Source organism: Erythrolamprus reginae, chromosome 5 (genome assembly GCF_031021105.1).
Source record: "Erythrolamprus reginae isolate rEryReg1 chromosome 5, rEryReg1.hap1, whole genome shotgun sequence".
In the NCBI taxonomy this organism is placed as follows: domain Eukaryota; kingdom Metazoa; phylum Chordata; class Lepidosauria; order Squamata; family Dipsadidae; genus Erythrolamprus; species Erythrolamprus reginae.
The window spans coordinates 64690395-64716327 of NC_091954.1; the positions used below are offsets into that span (position 1 = coordinate 64690395).

General features: G+C 38.5%; 1 protein-coding gene across 3 annotated transcripts in view; it reads left to right on the top strand.

Moving 5' to 3' along the window:
• Positions 1–25933, top strand: part of SEMA4G (semaphorin 4G) — a 175227-nt gene that overhangs the window by 74461 nt on the left and 74833 nt on the right. For all 3 annotated transcript variants that reach the window (XM_070752847.1, XM_070752848.1, XM_070752846.1), the window contains exons 2-3: positions 6347–6515; positions 9055–9301. In XM_070752847.1, coding sequence (XP_070608948.1) covers positions 9181–9301 — 121 coding nt within the window. In that variant the 5' untranslated portion in view covers positions 6347–6515; positions 9055–9180. The remainder of the gene's footprint in view (positions 1–6346; positions 6516–9054; positions 9302–25933) is intronic.

A 25933-nucleotide genomic window follows, 5' to 3' on the forward strand; every position in this document is an offset into this window, starting at 1 on the left:
GGGCGGCATACAAATCTAATAAATAATAATAATAATAATAATAATAATAATAATAATAATAATAATGTTTTTGGGTGAAATTTTAGCATTTTTAAAACAATCGTACCTTAGAAAATATTTCTACAGTGGTACTTGTGATACAAACCCCTCGTCATACGAACTTTTCATGATACAAATTTGGTTCGGAATTTTTTTGCCTCTTCTTACAAACTTTTTTCACCTTATGAACCCTCAGCTGGTTGGAAGTCCCTGCATCTGGACTTCCGTTGCAAGCGAAGCGCCCGTTTTTGCGATCCTGGGATTCCCCTGAGGCTCCCCTCCGTGGGAAATCCAACCTCCTGACTTCCGCGCTTTTGCGATGCTGTAGGGAAATCCCAGGATCGCAAAAATGGGCGCTCCGCTAGCAACGGAAGTCCAAAGGTGGGGTTTCCCAGCGAGGGAAGCCTCAGCGAAATCGCACCATCGCAAAAACACAGAAAGACCTCCAGACTTTTTGCAATCCTGGGATTCCCCCCCTGGGATTTCTCTACAGCATTGCAAAAACGCTGAAGTCAGGAGGTGGAGTTTCCCATGGAGGGGAGCTTCAGAAGAATCCCAGGATTGCAAAAATGGGTATTCCGCTGGGGAGAGTGGGTGGGACAAAAACGGGAGGAAAAGACTCATGGAGCTCAAGAGAGGAGAAAGGTGTGGGGGAGATGAGCAGAGTGGGTGGGACAAAAACGGGAGGAAAAGACTCATGGAGCTCAAGAGAGGAGAAAGGTGTGGGGGAGATGAGCAGAGTGGGTGGGACAAAAACGGGAGGAAAAGACTCATGGAGCTCAAGAGAGGAGAAAGGTGTGGGGGAGATGAGCAGAGGGGGGGGGACAAAAACGGGAGGCTTTGTTGGGACTCCCTCCCCCCACTCCGTTTACCTCAGCTTCGTCTGGCCACCGCTTTTTTTTTTAAAGCCTTACTATTTTGGATTTTCCTAATGGGCTTGCACACATTATTGGCTTTTCCATTGATTCCTATGGGAAACATTGTTTCATCTTACGGACTTACGAACCTCATCCTGGAACCAATTAAGTTCGTAAGGCAAGGTATTACTGTAGTTTCATCACATGGAAAGCCAAACAAGGTCTTTCTATGACTCCAGTGTTATGTCTTATGCTTATTTAACGAGGAACTCTGGAATAAAGGCCCATTTTCCATTCACAGCTGAAAGCACCCATACTCACTTACACCTGTATATCTATCTGTGCAGATTAGGTTCACCATGGCACTGCAGAATAAATTGAGGCAGAGTGAGTTTCATGCAGTTTTATCTCCTTCTGTCTGATCTTTAAGATACTACAGTTCCCATTGACTTATAATTCCAGAAAGGCATTCTTCTATCATCTCCATTCAAGGATCAGTGCTTCATTTCGTGTGTATGTTTGGTTTTATAATAAGGGTTTTTAGTTGTTTTATTATTGGATTGTCACATGCTGTTTTTATCATTGTTGTTAGCCGCACCAAGTCTATGGAGAGGGGCGGCATAGAAATCCAATAAATAATAATAATAATAATAATAATAATAATAATAATAATAATTTAGTTCTCTTGTTTTGGGAGCTATCAGAGTAGTATATACAGTCCACTCAGAGCAAAGATAAACTGATGTTTCATTATGTCATGCCCCACAGTAAGATTTTTGGATTACAGTACTTCTACCACCAGCAGCTTGGGAAAGGATGGCATTCTCTCTCCCCCCACCCCGCCCTCTTTTTTTACACAATGTACATATGGTCTGATGTTTCAGTTACATTGACCAGTAGGAGGCATTATCTGACTGTTTTTCTCCTTGTTGGAACTCCTCAGATGTGAGTAGATGTTATTTTATATACATTATATAATTGTTTGGGAAATTACCTCTTTGAGAAATGTCTTCATATTTTGACAACCATTTCTGGTTGTTTCTTATAAACCTTCGTTTTGTGCTTTCCCACATTGCATATACTATATTCTTTTAGAAAAATATTTTTTTCTATAGTTCATTTCAGGGAAACTTACATTGTATATTCTATTTTTTAATTCATGGCATCATACAAATACAGTGCATGACATAAGGTGTGGCTGTGTATCTACAAGAAGCAAACATCTACAACTAATGCATATGATAATAACATGGTAACACTGGTAACATTAGATCACACTTCCTTCTGTATCCTGCTGCATTATACCGGTAATTCTTTTATTAAGATAGTACCCGGAGGCACTCTGCTGAGAAACTACTTATAGTATACGTTCCTGGATAACAGATACACTCTTCTTTTGTGCTGTCAGTATTTTTCTTGTGGCTGTGATTATATTGTTCAAATCAGGTGCTTCCATAATATTTTTGTTCATTTGGCAAGATTCTGCTACATCTGATTTCCATCTAGAATCCTTTTATTGTATCGTAATGTTTCTCAACCTTGACTACTTTAAGAGTCTAGAGAAATAAATTTAGGAAGTGACTGCCCTAATGGATTATGCAGTTAAAAGTAGCAGCAGGAAGTTAGTACTTTTAGACTTGCAAGATTTTGTAAATGTAGCCTTACAATAAAGTAGAATTAGATCATCAAATTGTGTTTCCGGTCTGATATACCTGGGAGGGTTGACAGTTACCTTCTAATCCCCCAACTATCTTCTGATTTTACTAATTCTGTCCATATAATTACACACAACAACACAAGAGCAAAAAACAGATACAAACTTAAAGTAAACCGCTCTAAACTCGACTGTAGGAAACTTTAGTAACAGTTACAGTTTAGTAACTGTAACTACTTTAGTAACCGAGTAGTTGATGCATGAAACTCACTACCAGACTCTGTAGTATCATCACCTAACCCCCAAACTTTACCCTTAGACTATCCATTGTTGACCTCTTCCGATTCGTAAAAGGTCAAGGGGTCATTAAGGGGCATGCATAAGTGCACCAGAGTGACTTCCATCCCCTGTCCTAATGTTTCTCTTTTACAAGTATCATGTATATAAATATTGTTATATCTTTGTATACCACTAATATGTACTTGCAAAACAAACAAACAAACAAACAAACAATTGTTAGGAGCAAAGTCAAAGGAAATTTAACTGAGGATTTACTTGCAAAACCCAGGAAAAGAGAATTAATAATAATAATTAATAATAATTTATTAGATTTGTATGCCGCCCCTCTCCGAAGACTTGGGGCAGCTCACAACAACGATAAAAACAATATTATAATGGCACAAATCTAATATTAAAAAAACTAAAAACCCTATCATAATTAAAAACCAAACAGCACATACATACCAAACATAATTTTTTTTTTTTAGTTTTAGTTTAATCAGATTTGTATGCCGCCCCTCTCCGCAGACTCGGGGCGGCTCACAACAATAACAACACAATGTAAAAACAAATCTAATCTAATATTTAAGTTAATTTAAAAAACACCGCAAATTAAACCAATCATACTTACTAGCATACCATGCATAAATTTTATAAGCCTCGGGGGAGGGAACATGTCAATTTCCCCATGCCTGACGACAGAGGTGGGTTTTAAGGAGCTTACGAAAGGCTAGGAGGATGGGGGCAACTCTGATATCTGGGGGGAGTTGATTCCAAAGGGCCGGGGCCGCCACAGAGAAGGCTCTTCCCCTGGGGCCCGCCAGACGGCATTGTTTAGTCGACGGGACCCGGAGAAGGACAACTCTGTGGGACCTTATCAGCCACTGGGATTTGTGCGGTAGCAGGCGGTTCCGGAGGAAACACCCCCCCCCCTGAAATTATAGCAATTCTTTGATTCATAGATTATTGGAGAAGTTCTCCACAAATGTTTCTCAACCTTGGCTGTTTCAAGATGTGTGGAATTCATAGCATATTGGCTGGGGAATCCTGGAATATGAAGCTCACACTTCTTAAGTCACTGGGAACTTTTGCCTCTCTTGTTTGTTGTTGTCTGATTGTTTCTTAGGCAGCATCTGTTCCTTTTGTTCCCCAAGGTCATCCCCGCATTCCATTTCAGGAAGTGTTTTTGATCAACTTCCACTGAGATTTATGGTGAATTACAGTAAATATTTTTGAAGGATTAGGGATGATATTGTAGTGGAGAATTGGGACCAGGGGATTAATGTTGGCTGGCAAAATCTGACTGTGAGCTTGCCTATTTGCACTCTTTTAAACTGAGGTTTTTGTAATTGATTCATGATTTGAGCAGCTGGGAGTCAAAGGATTCCTTCTAAACTCATAGTCATAATATAGCCTATACCAGTGATGGCGAACCTTTTTTCCTTGGTTGCTAAAAGAGTGTGTGCATGTGCTATTGAATCTGCTCTAACTATCATCCACACACACACACATTTTACCACTTTGAGTTCTTGCCATTATATTATAATACAAATGAAAAATTGTTACAAACAATGGAAAGGGAAAAAGTAAGCTTTCCCCCTTTTTTCCTTTTTTCCCCTCTTTTGTCTCCCTGTACTTTAAATATTTTAATCTCTAATGCCACTCTGGGGCATTATACCTGGGGAGGGCATAAGCAGCTTCCCCCCCGCCCCCCGAGGCCCTCTGGAGGCTGGAAATAGCCTGTTTCCCAACTTCTGATGGGCCCAGTAGGCTTGGATTTCACCCTCCCCAGGCTCCAAAGGCTTCCCTGAAGCCAAAGGAGCGTAAAACACTGTCCCCGGTCCCCCTGGAGTTTCTCTGAAAGCCAAAAATGCCCTCTCAGAGCCTCTGTGTGAAATCAGTTGGCTAGCACACACCTGCACGTTGGAGCTGAGCTAGGGCAATGGCTTGTGTGCCAGCAGAAATGGCTCCATGTGCCACCTGTGGCACCCGTGCCATAGGTTCGCCATCACTGGCCTATACAGTTGTAAAGCTGAACCTCTTTTATTATAGTTAAAGAGATATTTCCTTTGTGGCAGAATAACAAGGGTTTTTTTCTGTATCACAAAGCAACAGCTCTCAAACTCGTGGCCTACGGGCCGGATACATCATGCACTGACCACCGCCATGCATGGTTTAGCGAAGGGGGAAAAGTTGCGATACGTTACATGATGCTGCCATGATGATGCAAGTTTGACACATCTGTTTTAAAAACTTAAGAATGTCTTAAGTTATGCAAAGAGATGATGTAAGAAAGTTTAGAACAGATAAAGGGGACAATTATTCTGAAAGATTCCTTGTGAATAAATTGGAATTCAATTAGATAATTAACCTGGGTCTTCATGGGAGTATGTTCTGGTTATTATTAAAAAGTACAGGTAATTGGTGGAAATAAAAATAAAAATAAGCACAGGGGTGGGCTACTGCCCAAACCGGGGGGGGGGTTGGAACACACGCAGCGGGGTAGTGAAAATGGAGCTCCACCCCAGAGCACCCAATTTGGATTGAAATATGTTGAAAGAAAATACAGGGCGTCCTGCATAAGCCACGCCCACAGTGTGGTAGCAAAATATTTGGTAGCCCTTCACTGGATAAGCATAATATGAACCAACTGTATTGTTGACTGTAACTATAGAGATATGTATTATATCCTGACTCATTACAGAGTGGCATTAGATATTAAAATATTTAAAGTACAGGGGAAAAAAAGAGGAAAAAAAGTGGGAAAGCTTGCTTTTTCCTTTTCCCTTGTTTGCAACAATTTTTCATTTGTATTATAATGGCAAGAACTGAAAAGTGGTAAAATGTGTGTGTGTGGGGACGATTGTTAGAGCAATCTAAAAATTGTTTTTTTTTTAACAATTTACCAGTAAATTAAGTGAATCGTTGATAACTAAATTGATCCCAGTAGCTATGGAAAAAAGAATGGATGAAAGACTTAATGATGAAAGAAGAGATGAAAGAGGATGTTAAGAGGGAAAACCCTGTAAAATGAGTGTCTAGAGATGTAAAACCAATTAATGATGAAATGGAGATTTTTGGAGAGTAAGTTATAAACAAAAAACATGGAAAGAAAATTGGATAGCCTGTCTCTCTTGAAATTGAGAGAGAAGGAATTTTGTTTGAGGTTTCTGATGAGTATATTTAAGAAAATATTAAAGTCTTGGCATTGGGGGGGGGTGGATTCGGAAGTTAAAAAAATACAGAAGCAGAAAGTGATAAAGTTTATAGAAAAAAAATCCAAGATTTTTAAGAATAAGAAATGTGCACTTTATCAATAAGAAAAAAAAGGAATCAGGTTTTGCAGAAGGATTTTAATGCAAGACTGAAGATCAATAACTCAGTATAAAGAAACGTGTTCAAAGAAATTGATATCAAAGTTTTCCTGATCAAAAATAATAAAAATGTATTTTTAATTGAAAGATAGAACCCATTTTGAGGGGACAAATTAAAAAATGTAATTTTTATTTTTCTACAGCAGAGATTTTGACTAAATTCTGTTCAGAAGAGAAGAGAATTTTTAGAAAAATTCAAGGAATAGAAGACAAAATTCAAATGGAGATGTCAGTGGAGACTACATAAAAACTTCAACAGATCCAATAGGAAACTGAAAGTGATGGTACTGAATTAGATCTACACTTCTACAGGTATTGATTTTTTCCTAAATGTTTGGCTTGATTATGGATTACAAATGCTTAACGTGGAATATAAATTGAGAAAATGTTCCTAAAAAGAGAAAAAAGATTATTTGAAAAACATTAAAACACAAAATAATTTACCCACAGGATTTATTAGGATATAAAATACTTGGTTTATGAAAATTTGGGTGAAGTAATAATGATAATAATTTAATAATAATTTATTAGATTTGTATGCAGCCCCTCTCCGGAGACTCATATTTTTTTGGCAGGAACAAAAGAAAAGAAATATACAGTGGTGCCTCTACCTACAAACGCCTCTACTTACAACCTTTTCTAGATAAGAACTGGGTGTTCAAGATTATTTTACCTCTTCTCAAGAACAATTTTCCACTTACAAACCCAAGGCTTCAAAACTGTAACCGGAAAAGGCAGGGGGAAGCCTCTGCGGGGCCTCTGTAGGAATATCCTGGGAGGAAACAGGGCCGGAAAAGGTGGGGAGAAGCTTCTGTGGCCTCTCTAGGAATCTCCTGGGAGGAAACATTGCCGAAAAAGGCAGGGGAAAGCCTCTGTGAGGCCCCTCTAGGAATCTCCTTGGAGGAAACAGGCATAGAGAAGCCTCTGTGGGGCCTCTCTAGGAATCTCCTGGGAGGAAACAGGGCCGGAAAAGGCAGGGAAAAGCCTCTGTGAGGCCTCTCTAGGAATCTCCTGGGAGGAAACAGGGCCGGAAAAGGCATGGAGAAACCTCCGTGGGGTCTCTCTAGGAATCTCCTGGGAGGAAACGGCCAGAAAAGGTGGAGAGAAGCCTCTGTGGGGCCTCTCTAGGAAACAGGGTCAGAAAAGGCAGAGAGAAGCCTCTGTGGGGCCCCTCTAGGAATCTCCTGGGAGGAAACAGGGCCTCCACCCTCCCTATGGTTTCCCCACACGAACACATTATTTGCTTTTACATTGATTCCTATGGGGAAAATTGCTTCTTCTTACAAACTTTTCTACTTAAGAACCTGGTCACGGAACAAATAAAGTTCGTAAGTAGAGGTACCACTGTAGTTGTTTTGTATATTAATCCCTAATTAAAAACAGAACTGACTAATGAGTATGGTGGATGTGCTAGAGTGGAAGTTAATATGCATCAGGCTAAAACTTTGGAAGACATTGAAATTCATGCCCCAAATGAGAATGATGAATTGTTCTGTAAACGATGTATGGAAAGATTAATAGGTTTCTAATAAAAAAACTGATGTTTAATAGGGAATTGAAATTGCAAAATCTCTGCATAATTGGATAGAACTGAGAAAAGCAGTAAAATCACTCAAGGTAGTTTATCAAAAGGTTTTGTTTTTGTTTATGTTTTAATTGACAATATAGGACTGGTTGTTATATGGAAAGAGTAAAATGACAACTCCAGAGAATGTACATATTTTTCAGAAAGGTGTAGCTCCTTGTCAAGAATAGAAATTATTTGGATTTCAAAGAACTTGGATACTAAGGTTTCTAATTAGAAACACTCAGATTTTTAAATATTTTAATCCTGTGAGTTTGATTTAAAAAGGAAAATACTGTTGGTTTCTTTACAAAATATTTCACATGGAGACTACATGAAATGTTGTTACAGAAAGAAATAAGGGAGGATTGCAAAAAAAAAAATTAGAAGATTTTTGTTAATCTTAGGTAAAGGTACCAATTTAAGAATGGTTTGAGATTCAAGTAAAGCTTTTGCTAGGGATCATTTTAACCTCTTATTAAAAATAAATGAATATCTAAAGCATGAAATCCTGCTTTAAAAGAGTTGTTTACAATTAGCTTTCCTCCTTCCATTTTTTAAAAAAATATATAATATGAGTTATTTAATAATTCAGATATATTTTCTGACTGAAACTAGTATTGCAATAGAACAGCAATTTCTGTAACATTCAAGAGCTTACTCCCAGAGGATCCAATGCTTTGGAGCTGTTTGTTTGTAGCATTGGAATTTATTTATTTATTTATTTATTTATTTATTTATTTATTTATTCCCCTGTCCAATTGTCTTTCCTTTCTTTCACCTATCATATATATTCTCTTCCTTTCATATATCCTCTCCTCTAAGTTCATTTTTACCCTTATATATATTACCACATGTCTATTTTTCTTCCTATGTATTTGTGTATTGGACAAATGAATGAATGAATGAATGAATGAGTGAATGAATGAATGAATGAATGAATGAATGAATGAATGAATGAATCACTTTCAGACTTGTGCCCTTTTCAGGTTTGTCCTTTATTTCTTCCATGAAAATATGGTCACTGTTTACAGTCATGTAGAAGTCAAGGGTAAATCATGCAAAGTACTCAGACTATACAGTATTTGGTATCTTTCTGATCTGAAGGATACATTCAATTTGCCAGGCAGCTCCATAGATCTAGCCTGAATGACATTCACCTTTTAAAAGGTAGCGGTTAAATTCATAGCAAATATCTGACTTGAACAATGGTGTAGGTTACGCAATTGTATTATTGCTGGAATATTGCATTATTTTTTTTTAAAGCTTTTATTTTTTTTATTTCAGGAATTTTTTTTTGCAAGCTACGATGCCACATGTAGAATCAACAGGAAACTTTCCCAACAATTGAAGGCAAACTGGTAGAAAAGGGCTATCTTGCCCTGCGAGCAGCCGCCTTTGTTGACCAGGAAAATGAAAGAGAATTTGCTGTTCTATCTGATGGGTCTCTCTGTGGCCACAGTAATGGGATATCCTTCCAAGTTGTCTTCCGCAGATTTGGATGCCACCCCCCGTATAACAATTGTCTATAACGGTAAAGGAAATCTCCAGCTTTCTGGAATTAATATTTGGATGCATCTTGAATGCATGTAAAGAATAATATGTAGAGTGTGTGTGTGTGTGAGGAGGGTGTTTGTGTTTGTGAATATTTAAAATACATGCCTACTCCATGTTTTGCATAAGCAAATTTCTGGGTTCTCTCTCTTATACACTTTGTGTGACATTTTCAAGGCTAGCACAATTAATTTTGTAGACAGGTTGTAACAGCCTGTTTGGTGAGTGCATTTAAAAGAAAAACGAAAAATGATTGCTTGCTATATAAATTATGAAGTCCATGGAATTCAGTGTACCTGAATTACTGACCTCTATGTTCTTTTCATAGCCTGTTTTCTTAAAGTTGGGCAGGAGGATTGATAGTCTGGGGACACTTTAGTTCAATTTATTCTATAGTGAATACATCCTAATGTGAAGCAAGTCTTTCAAGGCAATCTCTGTAAACTGTGTTCCGGACATTTTTGTGGCAGACACATTATTTTGAAATATGCAGTCTTGAAATCTTCAAATCTTTTGAAAGAATTGTTGGCAAAAATTCACTTCTTCCAAGATCCAAATCTAGCCTTTTGTAAAATGGTATATTGGCCACTCAGTTTTGGTTTAGAAAGTTAACCAAATTAACTCAAATTAACTCAGAGATCCATGTATAGAGTGAATTCAATAAATGAATTATTAAGTATTTATTCAATAGTTTCTTGACTTTTGATAATAGGGTAGAGCCAATAGAGCTATTTATAGGTATTTGCTTGGTTTATTTATTTATTTGTCAAACAAGTATAGTATTATAGTACATATTAACATAACATAACATAACATAACATAGTAGAACGTAGTACAGTGATCCCTCGATTTTCGCGATCTCGATGTTCGCGAAACGCTATATCGCGATTTTTCCTACCCGATGACGTCACTCTCTTCCTTCCTTTCTCATCTTTCTTTCTCTCTCTCTTTCTCTATCTTGCTTCTTCCTCTCTCACACTCTCTTCCTCCCTCTCTCATCTCTTTCTTTCCTTCTCTCTCTTTCTCTATCTCTCCCCCTCTTGCTGGCGGGCGGCGGGCGGGGCGAGCGAGTGAGGGCATCAGCGAGGAGCCGGGGTTTCCCCTTTGAGTGGGCGGCTGGGAAACCCCGATCTTCGTCTGCTCGCTGCTGCTGCGCCGAGCAGATCAGCTGTTGGGCGGCTGAAGGAACCTTCCCTGGGTCTTCCCCCTCTTGCTGGCGGGCGGGTGAGCGGCGGGCATCAGCGAGGAGCCGGGGTTTCCCCTTTGAGTGGGCGGCTGGGAAACCCCGATCTTCGTCTGCTCGCTGCTGCTGCGCCGAGCAGATCAGCTGCTGGGCGGCCGAAGGAACCTTCCCTGGGTCTTCCCCCTCTTGCTGGCGGGCGGGTGAGCGGCGGGCATCAGCGAGGAGCCGGGGTTTCCCCTTTGCGTGGGCGGCCGGGAAGACCCAGAGAAGGTTCCTTCGGCCGGCCAGCAGCTGATCTGCTCGGTAGCGCAGCAGCAGCGAGGAGCCGAATCGGGGTTTCCCCTTTGCGTGCGGGGAAACCCCGATTCGGCTCCTCGCTGCTGCTGCGCTACCGAGCAGATCAGCTGCTGGGCGGCCGAAGGAACCTTCCCTGGGTCTTCCCTGCCGCCCACGCAAAGGGGAAACCCCGGCTCCTCGCTGATGCCCGCCGCTCGCCCGCCCGCCAGCAAGAGGGGGAAGACCCAGGGAAGGTTCCTTCGGCCGCCCAGCAGCTGATCTGCTCGGTAGCGCAGCAGCAACGAGGAGCTGAATCGGGTTTCCCCTTTGCGTGGGCGGCGGGGAACGCAAACTCCACCATCTACGCATGCGCGGCCATAGAAAAAAAGGGCGCGTATGCGCAGATGGTGTTTTTACTTCCGCAACCCTACATCGCGAAAAATCGATTATCGCGAGGGGTCTTGGAACGGAACCCTCGCGATAATAGAGGGATCACTGTAATAGAAAGGATAATAAGACAGTAGGACAGGGACATTAGGCACAAAAGTGCACTTATGCACACCCCTTACAGACCTCTTAGAAAAGGGGAGAGGTCAATTGTTGATAATGTAAAGTTGAAGATTTTGGGGTTGGGGGAAGCAACAACAGAGTCAGGTAATGAGTTCCAGGCGGTGACCACTCTATTGCTGAAATCGTATTTTCTGCAGTCAAGTTTAGAGCGATTTACATTCAATTTGTATCTATTACGTGCTCTTGTGTTGTTGTTGTTAAAGGTGAAGTAGTCACTGACAGGGAGTACATTATGATGTATGATTTTATGAACAACAGTTAAATCAGTTCGGAGACGACGTAGTTGTAAATTTTCTAGATGTAGTATTTGAAGTCTGGAAGAGTAGGATAGTTGCATTCAGTATTACACTAGCTGTGTAGTTTATGATTTTTGATTCCAAGTATGGAGTCCTCACTTGATTTTTAGGGGGTGGAATTGTGATTTGCTACTGTGGATTCTGGAACATTCACAATTCTGTGATATTGTAACTTAATGGATTTCTGAGATAATACCAAAGAGATACCATAGTTGGTTTTGTGAGGCTGGAAACAATGAGAGACTATTGTACACTAGTGATTTGCATGAGTTAGATAAGCCATTAATATTAATGTGGAGAGAATGCACTATGGTGTGAATGAATGATATAAGAATGGCATGGTGCTGATTCCTTTCATCTGTTATACTTAACGGTGCTCTAAACTGGACTGTAGAAAGACCCGAAGTACTAAAACTATCAGTTTTATTACCTTTAGTAAAATGTATTGCTCCATCCTGAAATAAATAGTCATGGTTTGGATAGGCTCCAACCTATGCAGTCCAAAGCAGGTGATTTATTGTCAAGGGCCTCACTTCTGCCCAACCAAAGGATACCAGACTGGGAAACTCTTCCTTAAATAAACCATGGATACTGTTGTGGTTAGCTCTGCCCCAGCTCCTGCCCCAAGGACTGTGGATGTGGGGGAGACATCCACATGCTGCAGGCCTGTTTTGCCCCCGGTGGAATCTGCTGATGAAGGCTCCTCTAACCAAGAAGACATGAGTGACAGGGAGGAGGAGAGTGTGGCAGACAGCTCAGAAGGAGATCAATTATCTAGCTCCTCCTTGGATTCAGAACAAGAGTTAATGATACAGCCACGCATGCGGAGAGCGATGCATAGGCAACAACAACTAAGAGATTATTATCAAACAAAATGAGGCCACCTGTGGTTGGGTGGGGGTGTGGTAATTAGTGAGGCTGCTATAAATAGCAGCCTGTGGGTTTGGCCATTGTGGAGGATTATCTGATTGTTGTGTTTCGTGACTGCTTTACTGACTTTGACCTTTTGTGTGCTGATTTTTCCCCGCTTTGAAACTAAACCACAGCAAAGTGTGTTTCACTTTGTGAAAGAAGAAGGACTGTGAATTGCCTCACAGCTGCAAGCTAAGTATCACAGAACTGATAAGGGACTTGTACCAATTACCAGTTTGTTTCGAGACGAGTGCTCTTTGCTACACCAAAAGAGGGCTTAGTTTAAGTGAATTTTCATTATAAAGAACATTGTTTTGAATTTTCAAACGTGTGTGTGTCTGAAATTTGTACCTGTGAATTTTTGGGAGGAGTCTACCAGAGAGCCCGACAGAACAGATACTGGCTTGTTTAACCATTCATGGATTATCTTAGAGTTTATAGCAAAAGAGAGGCAGCCTTTTGAGAGGCCCCAGTTAGGTTTGTTTCCCTTAGAATTGTTCCTTATTTTACTATGGAACCGAAAGGGAGAGGAAATCCTGCCTTAAGAGCTGTGTGAGAGCTGCCACTGATGATTACATGCCAGGTTGAAGCTGTCAGCACTGCTATCTTTCGCCTCAACATGCATGTCTGATTGTATCAGCATCTTGGTGCAAATCCTCAGGCTCCACTTTCCTGGGAATCTGCATGTATTAGAAACGCATGATCCTTCATGATAGCAAGGGAAAGGGGAAGAGCTCTATTTGGTCTGCATGAGCTGCCTTGCCCATAGCTGTGTTTCACGTTGGCTGCTTCTGGGTTAGTTACCTGGCTTAGAAGGCTTAATTTGTCAATTCCAGCCACAGAAATATTTAGCAACTTTGAATAATCTCTGTTCTTTCCTGTTTAAGAGAACGAGTAGCAAAATGAGGGCAATCAGCAGTCCATAGATCAGGTCACAAAAGCAAAAAGGACAAGAGCACAGATTAAAAGGAGTAGGTTTTTTAATGTGAAATTGTTATTTTAGACTTTGATATTAGATTTGTCATTGTATATTGTTTTTTATCACTGTTGTGAGCCGCCCCGAGTCTGCGGAGAGGGGCGGCATACAAATCTAATAATAAATAATAAATAATAAAATAATAAAATAATAAAATAATAAAATAATAAAATAATAAAATAATAAAATAATAAAATAATAAAATAATAAAATAATAAAATAATAAAATAATAAAATAATAAAATAATAAAATAATAAAATAATAAAATAATAAAATAATAAAATAATTAATAAATAATAATAGCTACTCCAGAGGTCAGAAACCAAGCCAGGACACAAGTTTAACAGCAGTATAAGCTACCAGCATTGTTCCAAAAGTGCCTCCTGGCCCTATTTTATTTATTATTAATTGGATTTTTATGCCACCCGTCTCCAAGGACTCTATCTTGACCAGGAGGCACTCCACACAGTCACTCACGCCCTCATCACCTCTTGCCTTGACTATTGCAATGCGCTCCACATGCGCTCCACCCTTGAAGAGCGTTCAGAGACTTCAGCTGATTCAAAATGCAGCAGTGCGTGCTATTACGGATATACCAAGGTAGGCCCGTATTACTCCTGTTGTGGTTGGCTCTGGCCCAGCTCCTGCCCCAGGGAATGGGGAGGTAGATGCAGGGGAAAATTCAATATGTCACAGGCCTGTGTTATTGCCGACAGAATCAGTTCAGAGTTTAATTTCCTCGGACGGAGAAGAAGGTGGGAGTGACTCGGCAGAGGAGGGCTTGGCACACAGCCCAGGCAGTCAGTCTCCCTTATCTTCCATTGATTCGGATGAAGACGTTTTGGACCCACGCAAGCGCAGAATTATGTGTAGAAGAGACCAAGTAAGAACATATTACAGGAAATAATGGAGGCCAGTAATTAGGGCTGCTGCTATAAATAGCAGCATGTGGGTTTGGCCGTTGTGGAGGAGTATCTGATCGGAGTTCGTCAGGAATCCTGTGCTGTCTGGACTTTGTTGTTTTTTCACGCCTTGGAAAACAAAGCAGAGCAACGTACGTGTGTGTGTGTGTGTGTGTGTGTGTGTCTCACTTCGTTGGAAGAAGAAGGGGTGTGAAGTTTCTTCACAGCTGCTAGCTAAGTACTTAATGACTGCTTAAGGGTAATTATACAGACTACCTGGTTGTTTTGGGATGAGTGCTCTTTGCAATACAAAAAGAGTGCTTAGTTTATTTTGAATTTTGTGATAAAGAACATTGTTTTGAATTTTCAAACATGTGTGTGTCTGAAATTTGTACCCTTGAATTTTCGGGAGGCTCCTATCAGAGAGCCTGGCAGAACAACTCCATTCAAACTGTATTAGTTGCCAGTCAGTCTCCAAACACAATTCAAGGTGTTGGTTATTACCTTTAAAGCCCTAAATGGCTCAGGGCCAGACTATTTATGGGACCTCCTCATCCCTCATACCTCGCTGCGGCCAGTAAGGGCCCACAGAGTCGGCCTTTTCCAGGTCCCGTCCGCCAAACAATGTCAGTTGGTGGGACCTTGGGGAAGAGTCTTCTCTGTGGTGGCCCCGACCCTGTGGAATCAACTGCCCCCTCCTCTCTACCGGTCTTCCAGAAAGCCGTTAAGACCTGACTTTTCCAGCAGGCCTGGATTTAGGATTGATTGTGAGAATGTATGATTTTCTTTTGATGATATTGTAGTTTTTATAGATTTTAGATTATTATTATTATTATTATTATTATTATTATTATTATTATTATTATTATTATTATTTAGATTTGTATGCCGCCCCTCTCCGTAGACTCGGGGTGGCTCACAACATACAATAAAACAATTCATAACAAATCTAATAAATTTTAAAAAAACCATTTAAAACCCCCATTATTAAACCAGACATACACACAGACATACCATACGCAAATTGTATAGGCCCGAGGGGGGGGGGAATGCCTCAATTCCCCCATGCCTGACGGCAGAGGTGAGTTTTATGTAGATTTTATTGATGTATTTATTACCCTTTTTACTTGTATTGCATTTATGATTGCTGTTAGCCGTGCAGAGTCCGTTTTGGCATGAGCGGCACATAAATAAATAGATAGATAGATAGATAGATAGATAGATAGATAGATAGATGGATGGATGGATGGATGGATGGATGGATGGATGGATGGATGGATGGATGGATGGATGGATGGATAGATGGATAGATGGATAGATGGATAGATGGATGGATGCTGTGAGTTCAATCACAAAGAAGACTAGGTTCAAGCACTGGAAAATCAAGAGTGCTGCAATACAGAATAAGTAGCCTCAGAGCTTCATGGACCTGCAAATGAGTTCTACATCCGCTGGAACATTTTGGGGTAACTAGTGATTGATTAGCAAGAGCTTTCAAGAGTTTTAGAGAAGGTACTGCCAAGAATTCGATTCTTACTGGCTCGAGATTGACTCAGCCGTCCATCCTTCTGAGGCCAGTAAAACGAGGACCCAGATTGTTGGAGGCATTAATTCAATTCAATTTATTAGATTTGTATGCCGCCCCTCTCCGAAGACTCGGGGCGGCTTACAACAATAATAAAAACAATATTCCAGCGAAAACAAATCTAATATTAAAAAGCACATAAAACCCTGTCATATTTAAAAAAACAAACAACATATACATACCCAAATATAAATATAAAAAAGCCTGGGGGAAAGGTGTCTCAACTCCCCCATGCCTGGTGGTATAGATGGGTCTTGAGTAATTTACGAAAGACAAGGAGTGTGGGGGCAATTCTAATCTCTGGGGGGAGTTGATTCCAGAGGGCCGGGGCCGCCATAGAGAAGGCTCTTCCCCTGGGGCCCGCCAAACAACATTGTTTGGTCGACGGGACCCGGAGAAGGCCAACTCTGTGGGACCTTATCAGTCGCTGGGATTCGTGCGGTAGCAGGCGGTTCCGGAGGTACTCTGGTCCAATGCCATGCAGGGCCTTAAAGGTCATAACCAACACTTTGAATTGTGACTGGAAACTGATTGGCAGCCAATGCATGCTGATCCTGTAACCCACTTAGGGCTGTAAAGCACTACAAAGCTGTATATAAGTCTAAGGGCCATTGTTATTGTTCAATTAGGCTAACATGGGTTTGAGTAATTGGTGATCTAACAGGCTGTAGTTACAGTCTCATTGCATTGTATTATTCAGGCAATAAAATTAATCCATACAACCATTTCCTATAGGAGCAATGGATTCACGGATTTATATTAATCTAGATTGCATGTCATGTCTGAACGCAGCCATCATTTCATTTAAGCTTTGCTTCAAAATGAAGACTGTGACCTCCAAGGCTTCATTCATTGCCATCAAGGGTATCCAGCCAGAAGGGGTGTTTAGGATCTAGAATGTGCTTTCTTGCAGCCAAAATATGCAGTTCTTGGCCTTCTCCAGGTCCCATCGACTAAACAATGTCGTCCGGCGGGACTCAGGGGAAGAGCCTTCTCTGTGGCGGCCCCAACCCTCTGGAACCAGCTCCCCCCAGAGATTAGGATTGCCCCCACCCTCCTTGCCTTTCGTAAACTCCTTAAAACCCACCTCTGCCGTCAGGCATGGGGGAACTGAGATATCTCCCCTTGCCTATGCAGTTTTATGTATGGTATGTTGTATGTATGATTTTTAAACAATGGGGTTTTTAGGGTTTTTTAATGTTAGATTTATTATTATAGACTTTTAATATTAGATTTGTCATTGTATACTGTTGTTATCACTGTTGTGAGCCGCCCCGAGTCTGCGGAGAGGGGTGGCATACAAATCTAATTAATAATAATAATAATAATAATAATAATAATAATAATAATAACAACAACAACAACAACAACAACAACAACAACAACTTTCAATCGTGAACTGCCTGCATTCTCGAAGGTTCAGAAGGATCTGCTACTCTGGGTAAAGCATCACAGAGGGTGGGCCAGGCACAACCTCATGTGCAGATCCTCGGCTTTATGGCTCTTTGAACTCTGTCTCATTATAGCTAATTCCTTCAAGCAATGTATGACACCAGTGAAGACAATACTATCATTTGGTGCTGGTTTTGCTGAAGCTGCTGAATGTAGGATTTGCAGTATGGGCAATTAATTGCAATTGTTTTTGTCTGTGTACTCAACTTCCAAGGTGGAACTAGCATGCAGACTTATATTATCGAATAGAGGTGCCAGGGAAGCATTTTTCATTCTAGCATTAAAGAAACAGCAAGTGGGGAGCAATGAATTTGCTGAGGAGATAGGAAAAAATGTGGGCTTTTTGAAATTTTTTGGACATACAGTAAGACCTTACCTATCGCTGGTGTTACGTTCCAGACCCGGCCGCGATAGGTGAAATCCGCGATGGGGAATTTATCGACTGATAGTACTTATTTAAGTATTTATATTGTAATTGTTTGGTAAGTTTTCATTGTTTTAAGTGTTTATAAACCCTTCCCACACAGTATTTATTTTAGATACAGTATTTAAATACAGTATTTACAATTTTAGATATATATTTTTTTAAAAAACCTGCCAATTGAGTTCCACGGGCTGTTTAAATCTGCCGATCGACTTCCTCAGAAACCCACGAACCAGCGAAGATCTGCGAATGATTTTTCTCTTTAATATTTCTTGAAAACCCGCGATGAAGTGAAGCCGCAGTAGGTGAAGCGCGATATAGCGAGGGACTACTGTATACTAAAGTAGTGAAAAAGGTAGTGAAAATGGAAACATTGGTGGTGAGGAAATCTTTCCTGAGAAAGGGATGAGGAAAAATGCAAACCCCAAACATTTCCTGCCTGTCTGGCCTCATATCTTTTAGTCAACAGTTATCTGAATATTTTCACGTATTCCTCTGTTTTTCTGAGGTGTATATGGTTAATGAAAAACAATGAATGAACTTTCTCTGTGCCTTGAATGTTTTGCCAGAAGCTTCAATATTAAAAGCAAAGAGAAATATACAAAGAAATAGACAAGGCCGGGGCCAAACATACCTTTGATTTAATTTAACTTGCATTTACAATTAGCTGAATATTATTTAATTAAATACAATGAATATGTATAATTATTTGTTGTGGTTGGCTCTGGCCAAGCTCCTGCCCCAAGGAATGTGGATGTGGATGTGGGGGAAACATCCACATGCCACGGGCCTGTTTTGCTCCCGATAGAATCTGCCGATGAAGTCTCCTCTGACCAAGGAAGCGTGAGTGACAGGGAAGAGGGGAGTTTGGCAGACAGCCCAGGAGGAGATCAATCTTCCTGATCATCCCTGGATTCTGAACAAGAACTTATGACAGACCCACGCATGTGGAGAGTGATGCATAGAAGAGAACAACTGAAGGATTATTACAGGAGATAAGTGAGGCCACCTTTGGTTGGGTGGGGCTGCTGTAATTAGTGCTACAGATAAAAAGAGCAGCGTGCTGATTTAGCCTTGTGGAAGTTTATCTGATTCATAGTTTCATCACGATCGTGGTTTTGCTGTTTCCCTGTTCAAGATTGTGTGTGGCCTTTCTAGACTTTGGAATTGGACTCAATTTCCCAGTTACTGGGTGAGAAATTGGATTGCATTGAACCTGTGCCTTGTGTGTACCAGAAAATCCCTTTGACATTTAAAAAGGGAGTTTGTTCTGCTTTTCTGTTGATAAAGATTTTTGGTTTTCCTTCTATCGTGTGGTGTGTGTCTTTCTGGACTAATTGCCCTGTAATTACGGGTGGTTGGGACAAGCCGGCAGAACAATTATTATACTAAATAAATACAGAATAGTATTTATCTTTTGTCACATTAAAAATTCCAATCTAACTATGGAAAGCCCTTGGCATTGCAATCAAGACTCTCGCATAAAATCCTATCTCTCAATGTCTATAGCCTGTGACTGACTTTACATTGTTAAGCAAGAAATGTGATTTAGTAATAAATGCTACTAGTTCTAGCCTATAAATACTGTATATCAGATCATGTTCAGCAGATCCTAGTCCTACGTAGCTTCTGCTCTGGCAATCTCACACTACTTACCAGAGCTTACAAAACTTTTGCCAGACCCATCCTCGAATACAGCTCATCTGTTTGGAACCCATATCGCATCTCAGACATTAACACCCTTGAAAATGTCCAAAGATACTTCACCAGAAGAGCTCTTCACTCCTCCACTCGAAATAGAATACCCTACAAGACTAGACTTTCAATCCTGGGCCTAGAAAGTTTAGAACTAAGACGCCTTAAACAAGATCTAAGTATTGCCCACATATGCTGCAATGTCCTGCCTGTCGGCGAGTACTTCAGCTTCAACCACAACAACACAAGAGCACACAACAGATTTAAACTTAATATTACCCGCTCCAAACTTGACTGTAAAAAATATGACTTCAGTAACCAAGTTGTCGAAGCGTGGAACTCATTACCGGACTCCATAGTGTCATCCCCAAACCCCCAACACTTTACCCTTAGATTATCTACGGTTGACCTATCCAGATTCCTAAGAGGTCAGTAAGGGGCGAGTACAAGTGCACTAGAGTACCTTCCGTCCCCTGTCCTATTGCTCTCCTATATCTCCTATACCTTTCTTCTATTCCTATATCTCTTCTTCTATTCTTTCATTGATATGTTCTATTACTATACCTTCTCTTCTATTATTTCTTAGGTATATTTTACTATGAGTATCTCCTCTATAACCTTCATCATGTATTTTACTATGTGTATATAGATATATACCCACTAAAACCCTCATTGTGTATTGGACAAAATAAATAAATAAAATAAATAAATAAAAAATAGATTCCAGTGAATTTTGGAAGATAAAGCAGAATTGAGGAGATAAAGCAGTGGTAAATTTGATGTGTGTGTCTATAAATTGTTCTTTAAAAAAATTGTGTCCACCTTCTTGAAAAAGAAAATGAAAGCTCCTCTTAATAGAATAAGAATAGAATAGAATAGAATAGAATTTTATTGACCAAGTGTGATTGGACACCCAAGGAATTTGTCTTGGTGCAGATGCTCTCAGCGTACATAAAAGAAAAAGATACATTTGTCAAGAATCATGTGGTACAACACTTAATGATTGTCATAGCAACAAACAACATAACAACAACAATAATAGCAAATAACAACAAAAATAACAGAATTGGAAGAGATCTTCGAGGTCCTCTAGTCCAACCCCTTGCTAAAGCAGGAAACCCTATACCATTTCAGTCAAATGCTTGTCTCACTTCTTAAAATCCTCCAATATTGGAGCATCCACAACTTCTGGAGGCAAGCCCACTAAAATCTGCACAACTTAGATCCAGTCTCTAGTGTTCCCTTCATAGGAAATTGTTCTGTCGGGCTCTCTGGTAGACTCCCCCCAAAAATTCACAGGTACAAATTTCAGACACACACACGTTTGAAAATTCAAAACAATGTTCTTTATAATGAGAATTCACTTAAACTAAGCCCTCTTTTGGTATAGCAAAGAGCACTGGTCTCCAAACAAACTGGTAATTTGTACAAGTCCCTTATCAGTTCTGTGATACTTAGCTTGCAGCTGTGAGACAATTCACAGTCCTTCTTCTTTCACAAAGTGAAACACACTTTGCCCTGGTTTAGTTTCAAAGCGGGGGAAAAATCAGCACACAAAAGGTCAAAGTCAGTAAAGCAGTCACAAAACACAACAATCAGATAATCCTCCACAATGGCCAAACCCACAGGCTGCTATTTATAGCAGCCTCGCTAATTACCACAGCCCCACCCAACTACAGGTGGCCTCATTTTCTTTGATAATAATCTCTCAGTTGTTGTTGCCAATACATCGCTCTCCGCATGCGTGGCTGTATCATTAACTCTTGTTCTGAATCCAAGGAGGAGCTAGATAATTGATCTCCTTCTGAACTGTCTGCCACACTCTCCTCCTCCCTGTCACTCATGTCTTCTTGGTAAGAGGAACCTTCATCATCAGATTCCACTGGGGGCAAAACAGGCCTGCAGCATGTGGATGTCTCCCCCACATCCACAGTCCTTGGGGCAGGAGCTGGGCCAGAGCTAACCACAACAGGAAATATTATTGAGAAAATAATAAAAGGGTTATCTATGGAATTTAGAAGTAGATTATATAGATCCCTTTCAGTCCAGTGCCTGGCCTTGAATATGAGATTGAAATGACTGTGACTGCTTTTTCGAATGATATATATCAGGAGTTGCATAGAAAGAGTGTATCCCTCCATATTCTATTAACTATACCCCTGAGTGAGATTGAGCACTTTTAATCATGCAATCCTTCCATACTACCTTTGAGAGTTGGCGAAACTATTCCTTTTCATGATAGGCTACTCATGATTATGACTCCGCTGTCTCTAGTAGTTATGTTTTATTACACATGTGAACATTTTATCTCTTTTATGATTTCAGGGTTTTTATTTTATTTTATTTTATGAGCCATATAGAGTCTTTCACTATAGCAATCAAGTACTGTAAAATAAATGTTACAGCTTATATGGTTATACACATCTGAAATGGTTTTGAAACCACAGTGGCAACATAAATAAATACAGTATATGACAAGAGCCAAGTGGTCTGCTGCTGAAACTAGAGAATAACTGAATATTGAGAAAAGTGATGATTATTGGCCAGATTTGCTAGTGATTTTAGCATTAGATTTTCTAATTAGTTAGAATTGAATTGTTCTCTAAGGAGATGCTCTGAATAAATAACAGGCTATTTCCTAAAACAACATCTCATTCATCTATAATTGTTACACAAATAGCAATTTTCTTTTTCTGAATTCTTGCTGTTCCCAACCTTCCTAGTGAATATTGCTCATAAAGAAATGAGAGCTCATATTCATGATGTTTGACAGCTTTTTGCATCAAGGTGTTCCACTATATTCAGAAGTTACTGCAAATATATCATTTGGCTTGGAATTCAATATAAGGATTGGCATAATCTCCACGCAATAATCCTGTAAATATTAAGCTGTCAGGATCCAAATTATGTATTTCCAGATTGGTATGAAAAATGCTCACTGGTCATGGTGTCCCACATGCTTCAATCATGCTGTAGTGGCATAGAATTCATTCTTGTAGAAGCAATGTTCCTCTAATACAGTGTTTCCCAACCTTGGCAACTTGAGGACATTTGGACTTCAACTCCCAGAATTCCCCAGCCAGCGAATGCTGGCTGGGGAATTCTGGGAGTTGAAGTCTAGATATCTCCAAGTTTCCAAGGTTGGGAAACACTGCTCTAATATATGTATCTACATTGAAATTGGTTGTGCTCTTAACTATTGGCCATGCTATTCCCCCCCCCCCCTAATATATTTACCTACAGCAATGCTTATCAGGTTTTGAACTTCTTTTGTGGTAAATGCAAGATGGTCATTCTTTGTAGTACTACTTTGAAAGAACAACATGGAGATGGCGCTACCAATTTTGACAATTTGTTGCCTGTTTGACAGGAATGCAGTAATCCAGTTGTGGAGGAGTCCTGAGATGCCATAGGATTTGAGTTTTAGGAGTAGTTTGTCGTGGACCATTGAGTCGAAGGCTTTGCAAAAGTCTATATAAATTGCATCAATGGATTTTCCTTGGTCGAGGTGGGTAGTCCAAATGTTTTTGCAGTGAAGTAGTTGTAGGTTGCAGGATAATTTCTTTCTGAATCCAAATTGTTTGTTTGAGAGTAGGTTATTAGATTCTAAGTAGAGGGTGATTGATTGATTTATAATTGATTCCATGATTTTACAAGGGACGCAACAGAGAGATATTGGTCTGTAGTTGTCCACTAGTGAAGGGTCTCCTTTTTTGAAAATGGGGATGACTACTGCTTTTGGACAAATGAGTATTGGACAAATGAATAAAGAAATAAATAAAATAAATAAGAATTAGGCAAGATGAAAGTAAGGAAGTGCAAAGTAACTGCCCATGCAAAGACATGCCTATTACAGGAGAGATAAACACAGTCTGAGTTCAAAATTGCAATAAAGTATTATAAGTTGTAGTAATACTGATAAGAAAATAGGAGTTGGAACTGGGTTGTTTATAGAATCTAACTCCTTGAAGCATTCATTGGTAACTCATGTAGATTGTTGCTGCTTCTCACTCTGTTAAAGTCATCGGGCCTATTACTTCCCAGTCTTTTCCTTTATGTGGACCATTACATCATAACTGGATGCTTGGGAGAAACAAAAATTGTATCATTGCTCCTCCAGGTAGCAAAAGCTGGCTGTATTAAGTTGCAGATTTTGAAACACGTTTTGAAAATGTTTTTTGGCACAGGCACCCATCAAGATAGAAGCAAATTATTGCAACGTAACATTTCATCAATGTTGTGCAGTCAAATAGTAGACTTGGTATCATCCTTGGTTTTAGAAGGATACTCAAACAGAAGGACTGTTTTCCAGTTTGTTTTATCATAAAAGAGTAGTTTGGGTAGAATGCTATAATCAGATTAATTGATTTTAATGAAATAGCCAAAGAAAAAAGAAAAGAAAAGAAAAAGAGACAACCCCAAAAGTGCTAACTGGGGAATTTTAGAAGTTGGAGTCCATACATCTTATAGTTGTTAAGGTTGAAAAACTGTTCTGGAGGCCAACGAGAACCATATGATGAGGCTGTGGTTTTAGCACTTAAGAAGCATAGACCAAATTTGATGTCTTTTGGGAGTGGGTTTAAGAATAGGGATAGGAGCAATAGGTTTCCTGGCAACAAATCACTCCTGCCCGAGATCTGAAAAACAGACTAAAAATGGTGCTGTTTTGTTGCTAAATTTTGTTATGGTGGTCTCGGAATTCTGGTGGCAACTGTATAGAGTCCACATGTTCTTTATTTTAGGATTTGCCCATAGTTTATTCAATTATAGTTTCATACATAAATCTGTTGCTGGCTGGGTTCATGCAATACATTGAACTACAAACCATAGTTCACTATAGATTTACTCTCACTTTAAGCTAGTAACAAGCAAAATACATTTTGGCTAAAATTATTGTGTGCATGGAGAATATATTATTAAATGTATTGTTGTGATTTACCGCTGAATTTACTTAATTCCATACATTGCCCAAATATCAGAATTTCATTCCTAATATTGGTACTGCTCAGGAGCTATGTTGAAACCTCTGTTATAGTATTTATTATAAGAAGAATTTCATTCCTAATAGTTTTAAAACGTCGTGTCCTTCGAAGTTTAATGTAGCTGACCCAAAAGAAGGGGCTGAAATGATAGCAATAAAACATGTCAACATGTTTACAGCCGCTCTTGTTCAAATATAGAAGGCTAACATAAAATTCTTCTTGGCAAGCAGTTTGTGCTAGCAGCTTCTCTTTTGGATGAAGTTTTTAAGATCTTGAACATCAAAAATAACCTGTTTTTCAGTTTCAGAGTCAGTTTCTTACCCCGGGGTTTTTCATCCTACAACACTGAAAGTCTTTTAAACTATTAAGAAATGAGACATCCACGCAGCCATAATCCACTATAACAAGAGACAATGGATGGTCTAAATCCAGGTCATTAAATTATGTTGCCTATTTAGATTTTGGAATGCCTGTTCATACTGGAGTAATACTATAGCATAGTGATGGTGAACATTTTTTTCCTCGGGTGCCGAAAGAGCGTGGCCGTGTTTTATTTATTTTATTTATTTTATTTATTTTATTTATTTTATTTATTTTATTTATTTTATTTATTTTATTTATTTTATTTATTTTATTTATTTTATTTATTTTATTTATTTTATTTATTTTATTTATTTTATTTATTTTATTTATTTTATTTATTTTATTTATTTTATTTATTTTATTTATTTTATTTATTTTATTTATTTTATTTATTTTATTTATTTTATTTATTTTATTTATTTTATTTATTTTATTTATTTTATTTATTTTATTTATTTTATTTATTTTATTTATTTTATTTATTTTATTTATTTTATTTATTTTATTTATTTTATTTATTTTATTTATTTTATTTATTTTATTTATTTTATTTATTTTATTTATTTTATTTATTTTATTTATTTTATTTATTTTATTTATTTTATTTATTTTATTTATTTTATTTATTTTATTTATTTTATTTATTTTATTTATTTTATTTATTTTATTTATTTTATTTATTTTATTTATTTTATTTATTTTATTTATTTTATTTATTTTATTTATTTTATTTATTTTATTTATTTTATTTATTTTATTTATTTTATTTATTTTATTTATTTTATTTATTTTATTTATTTTATTTATTTTATTTATTTTATTTATTTTATTTATTTTATTTATTTTATTTATTTTATTTATTTTATTTATTTTATTTATTTTATTTATTTTATTTATTTTATTTATTTTATTTATTTTATTTATTTTATTTATTTTATTTATTTTATTTATTTTATTTATTTTATTTATTTTATTTATTTTATTTATTTTATTTA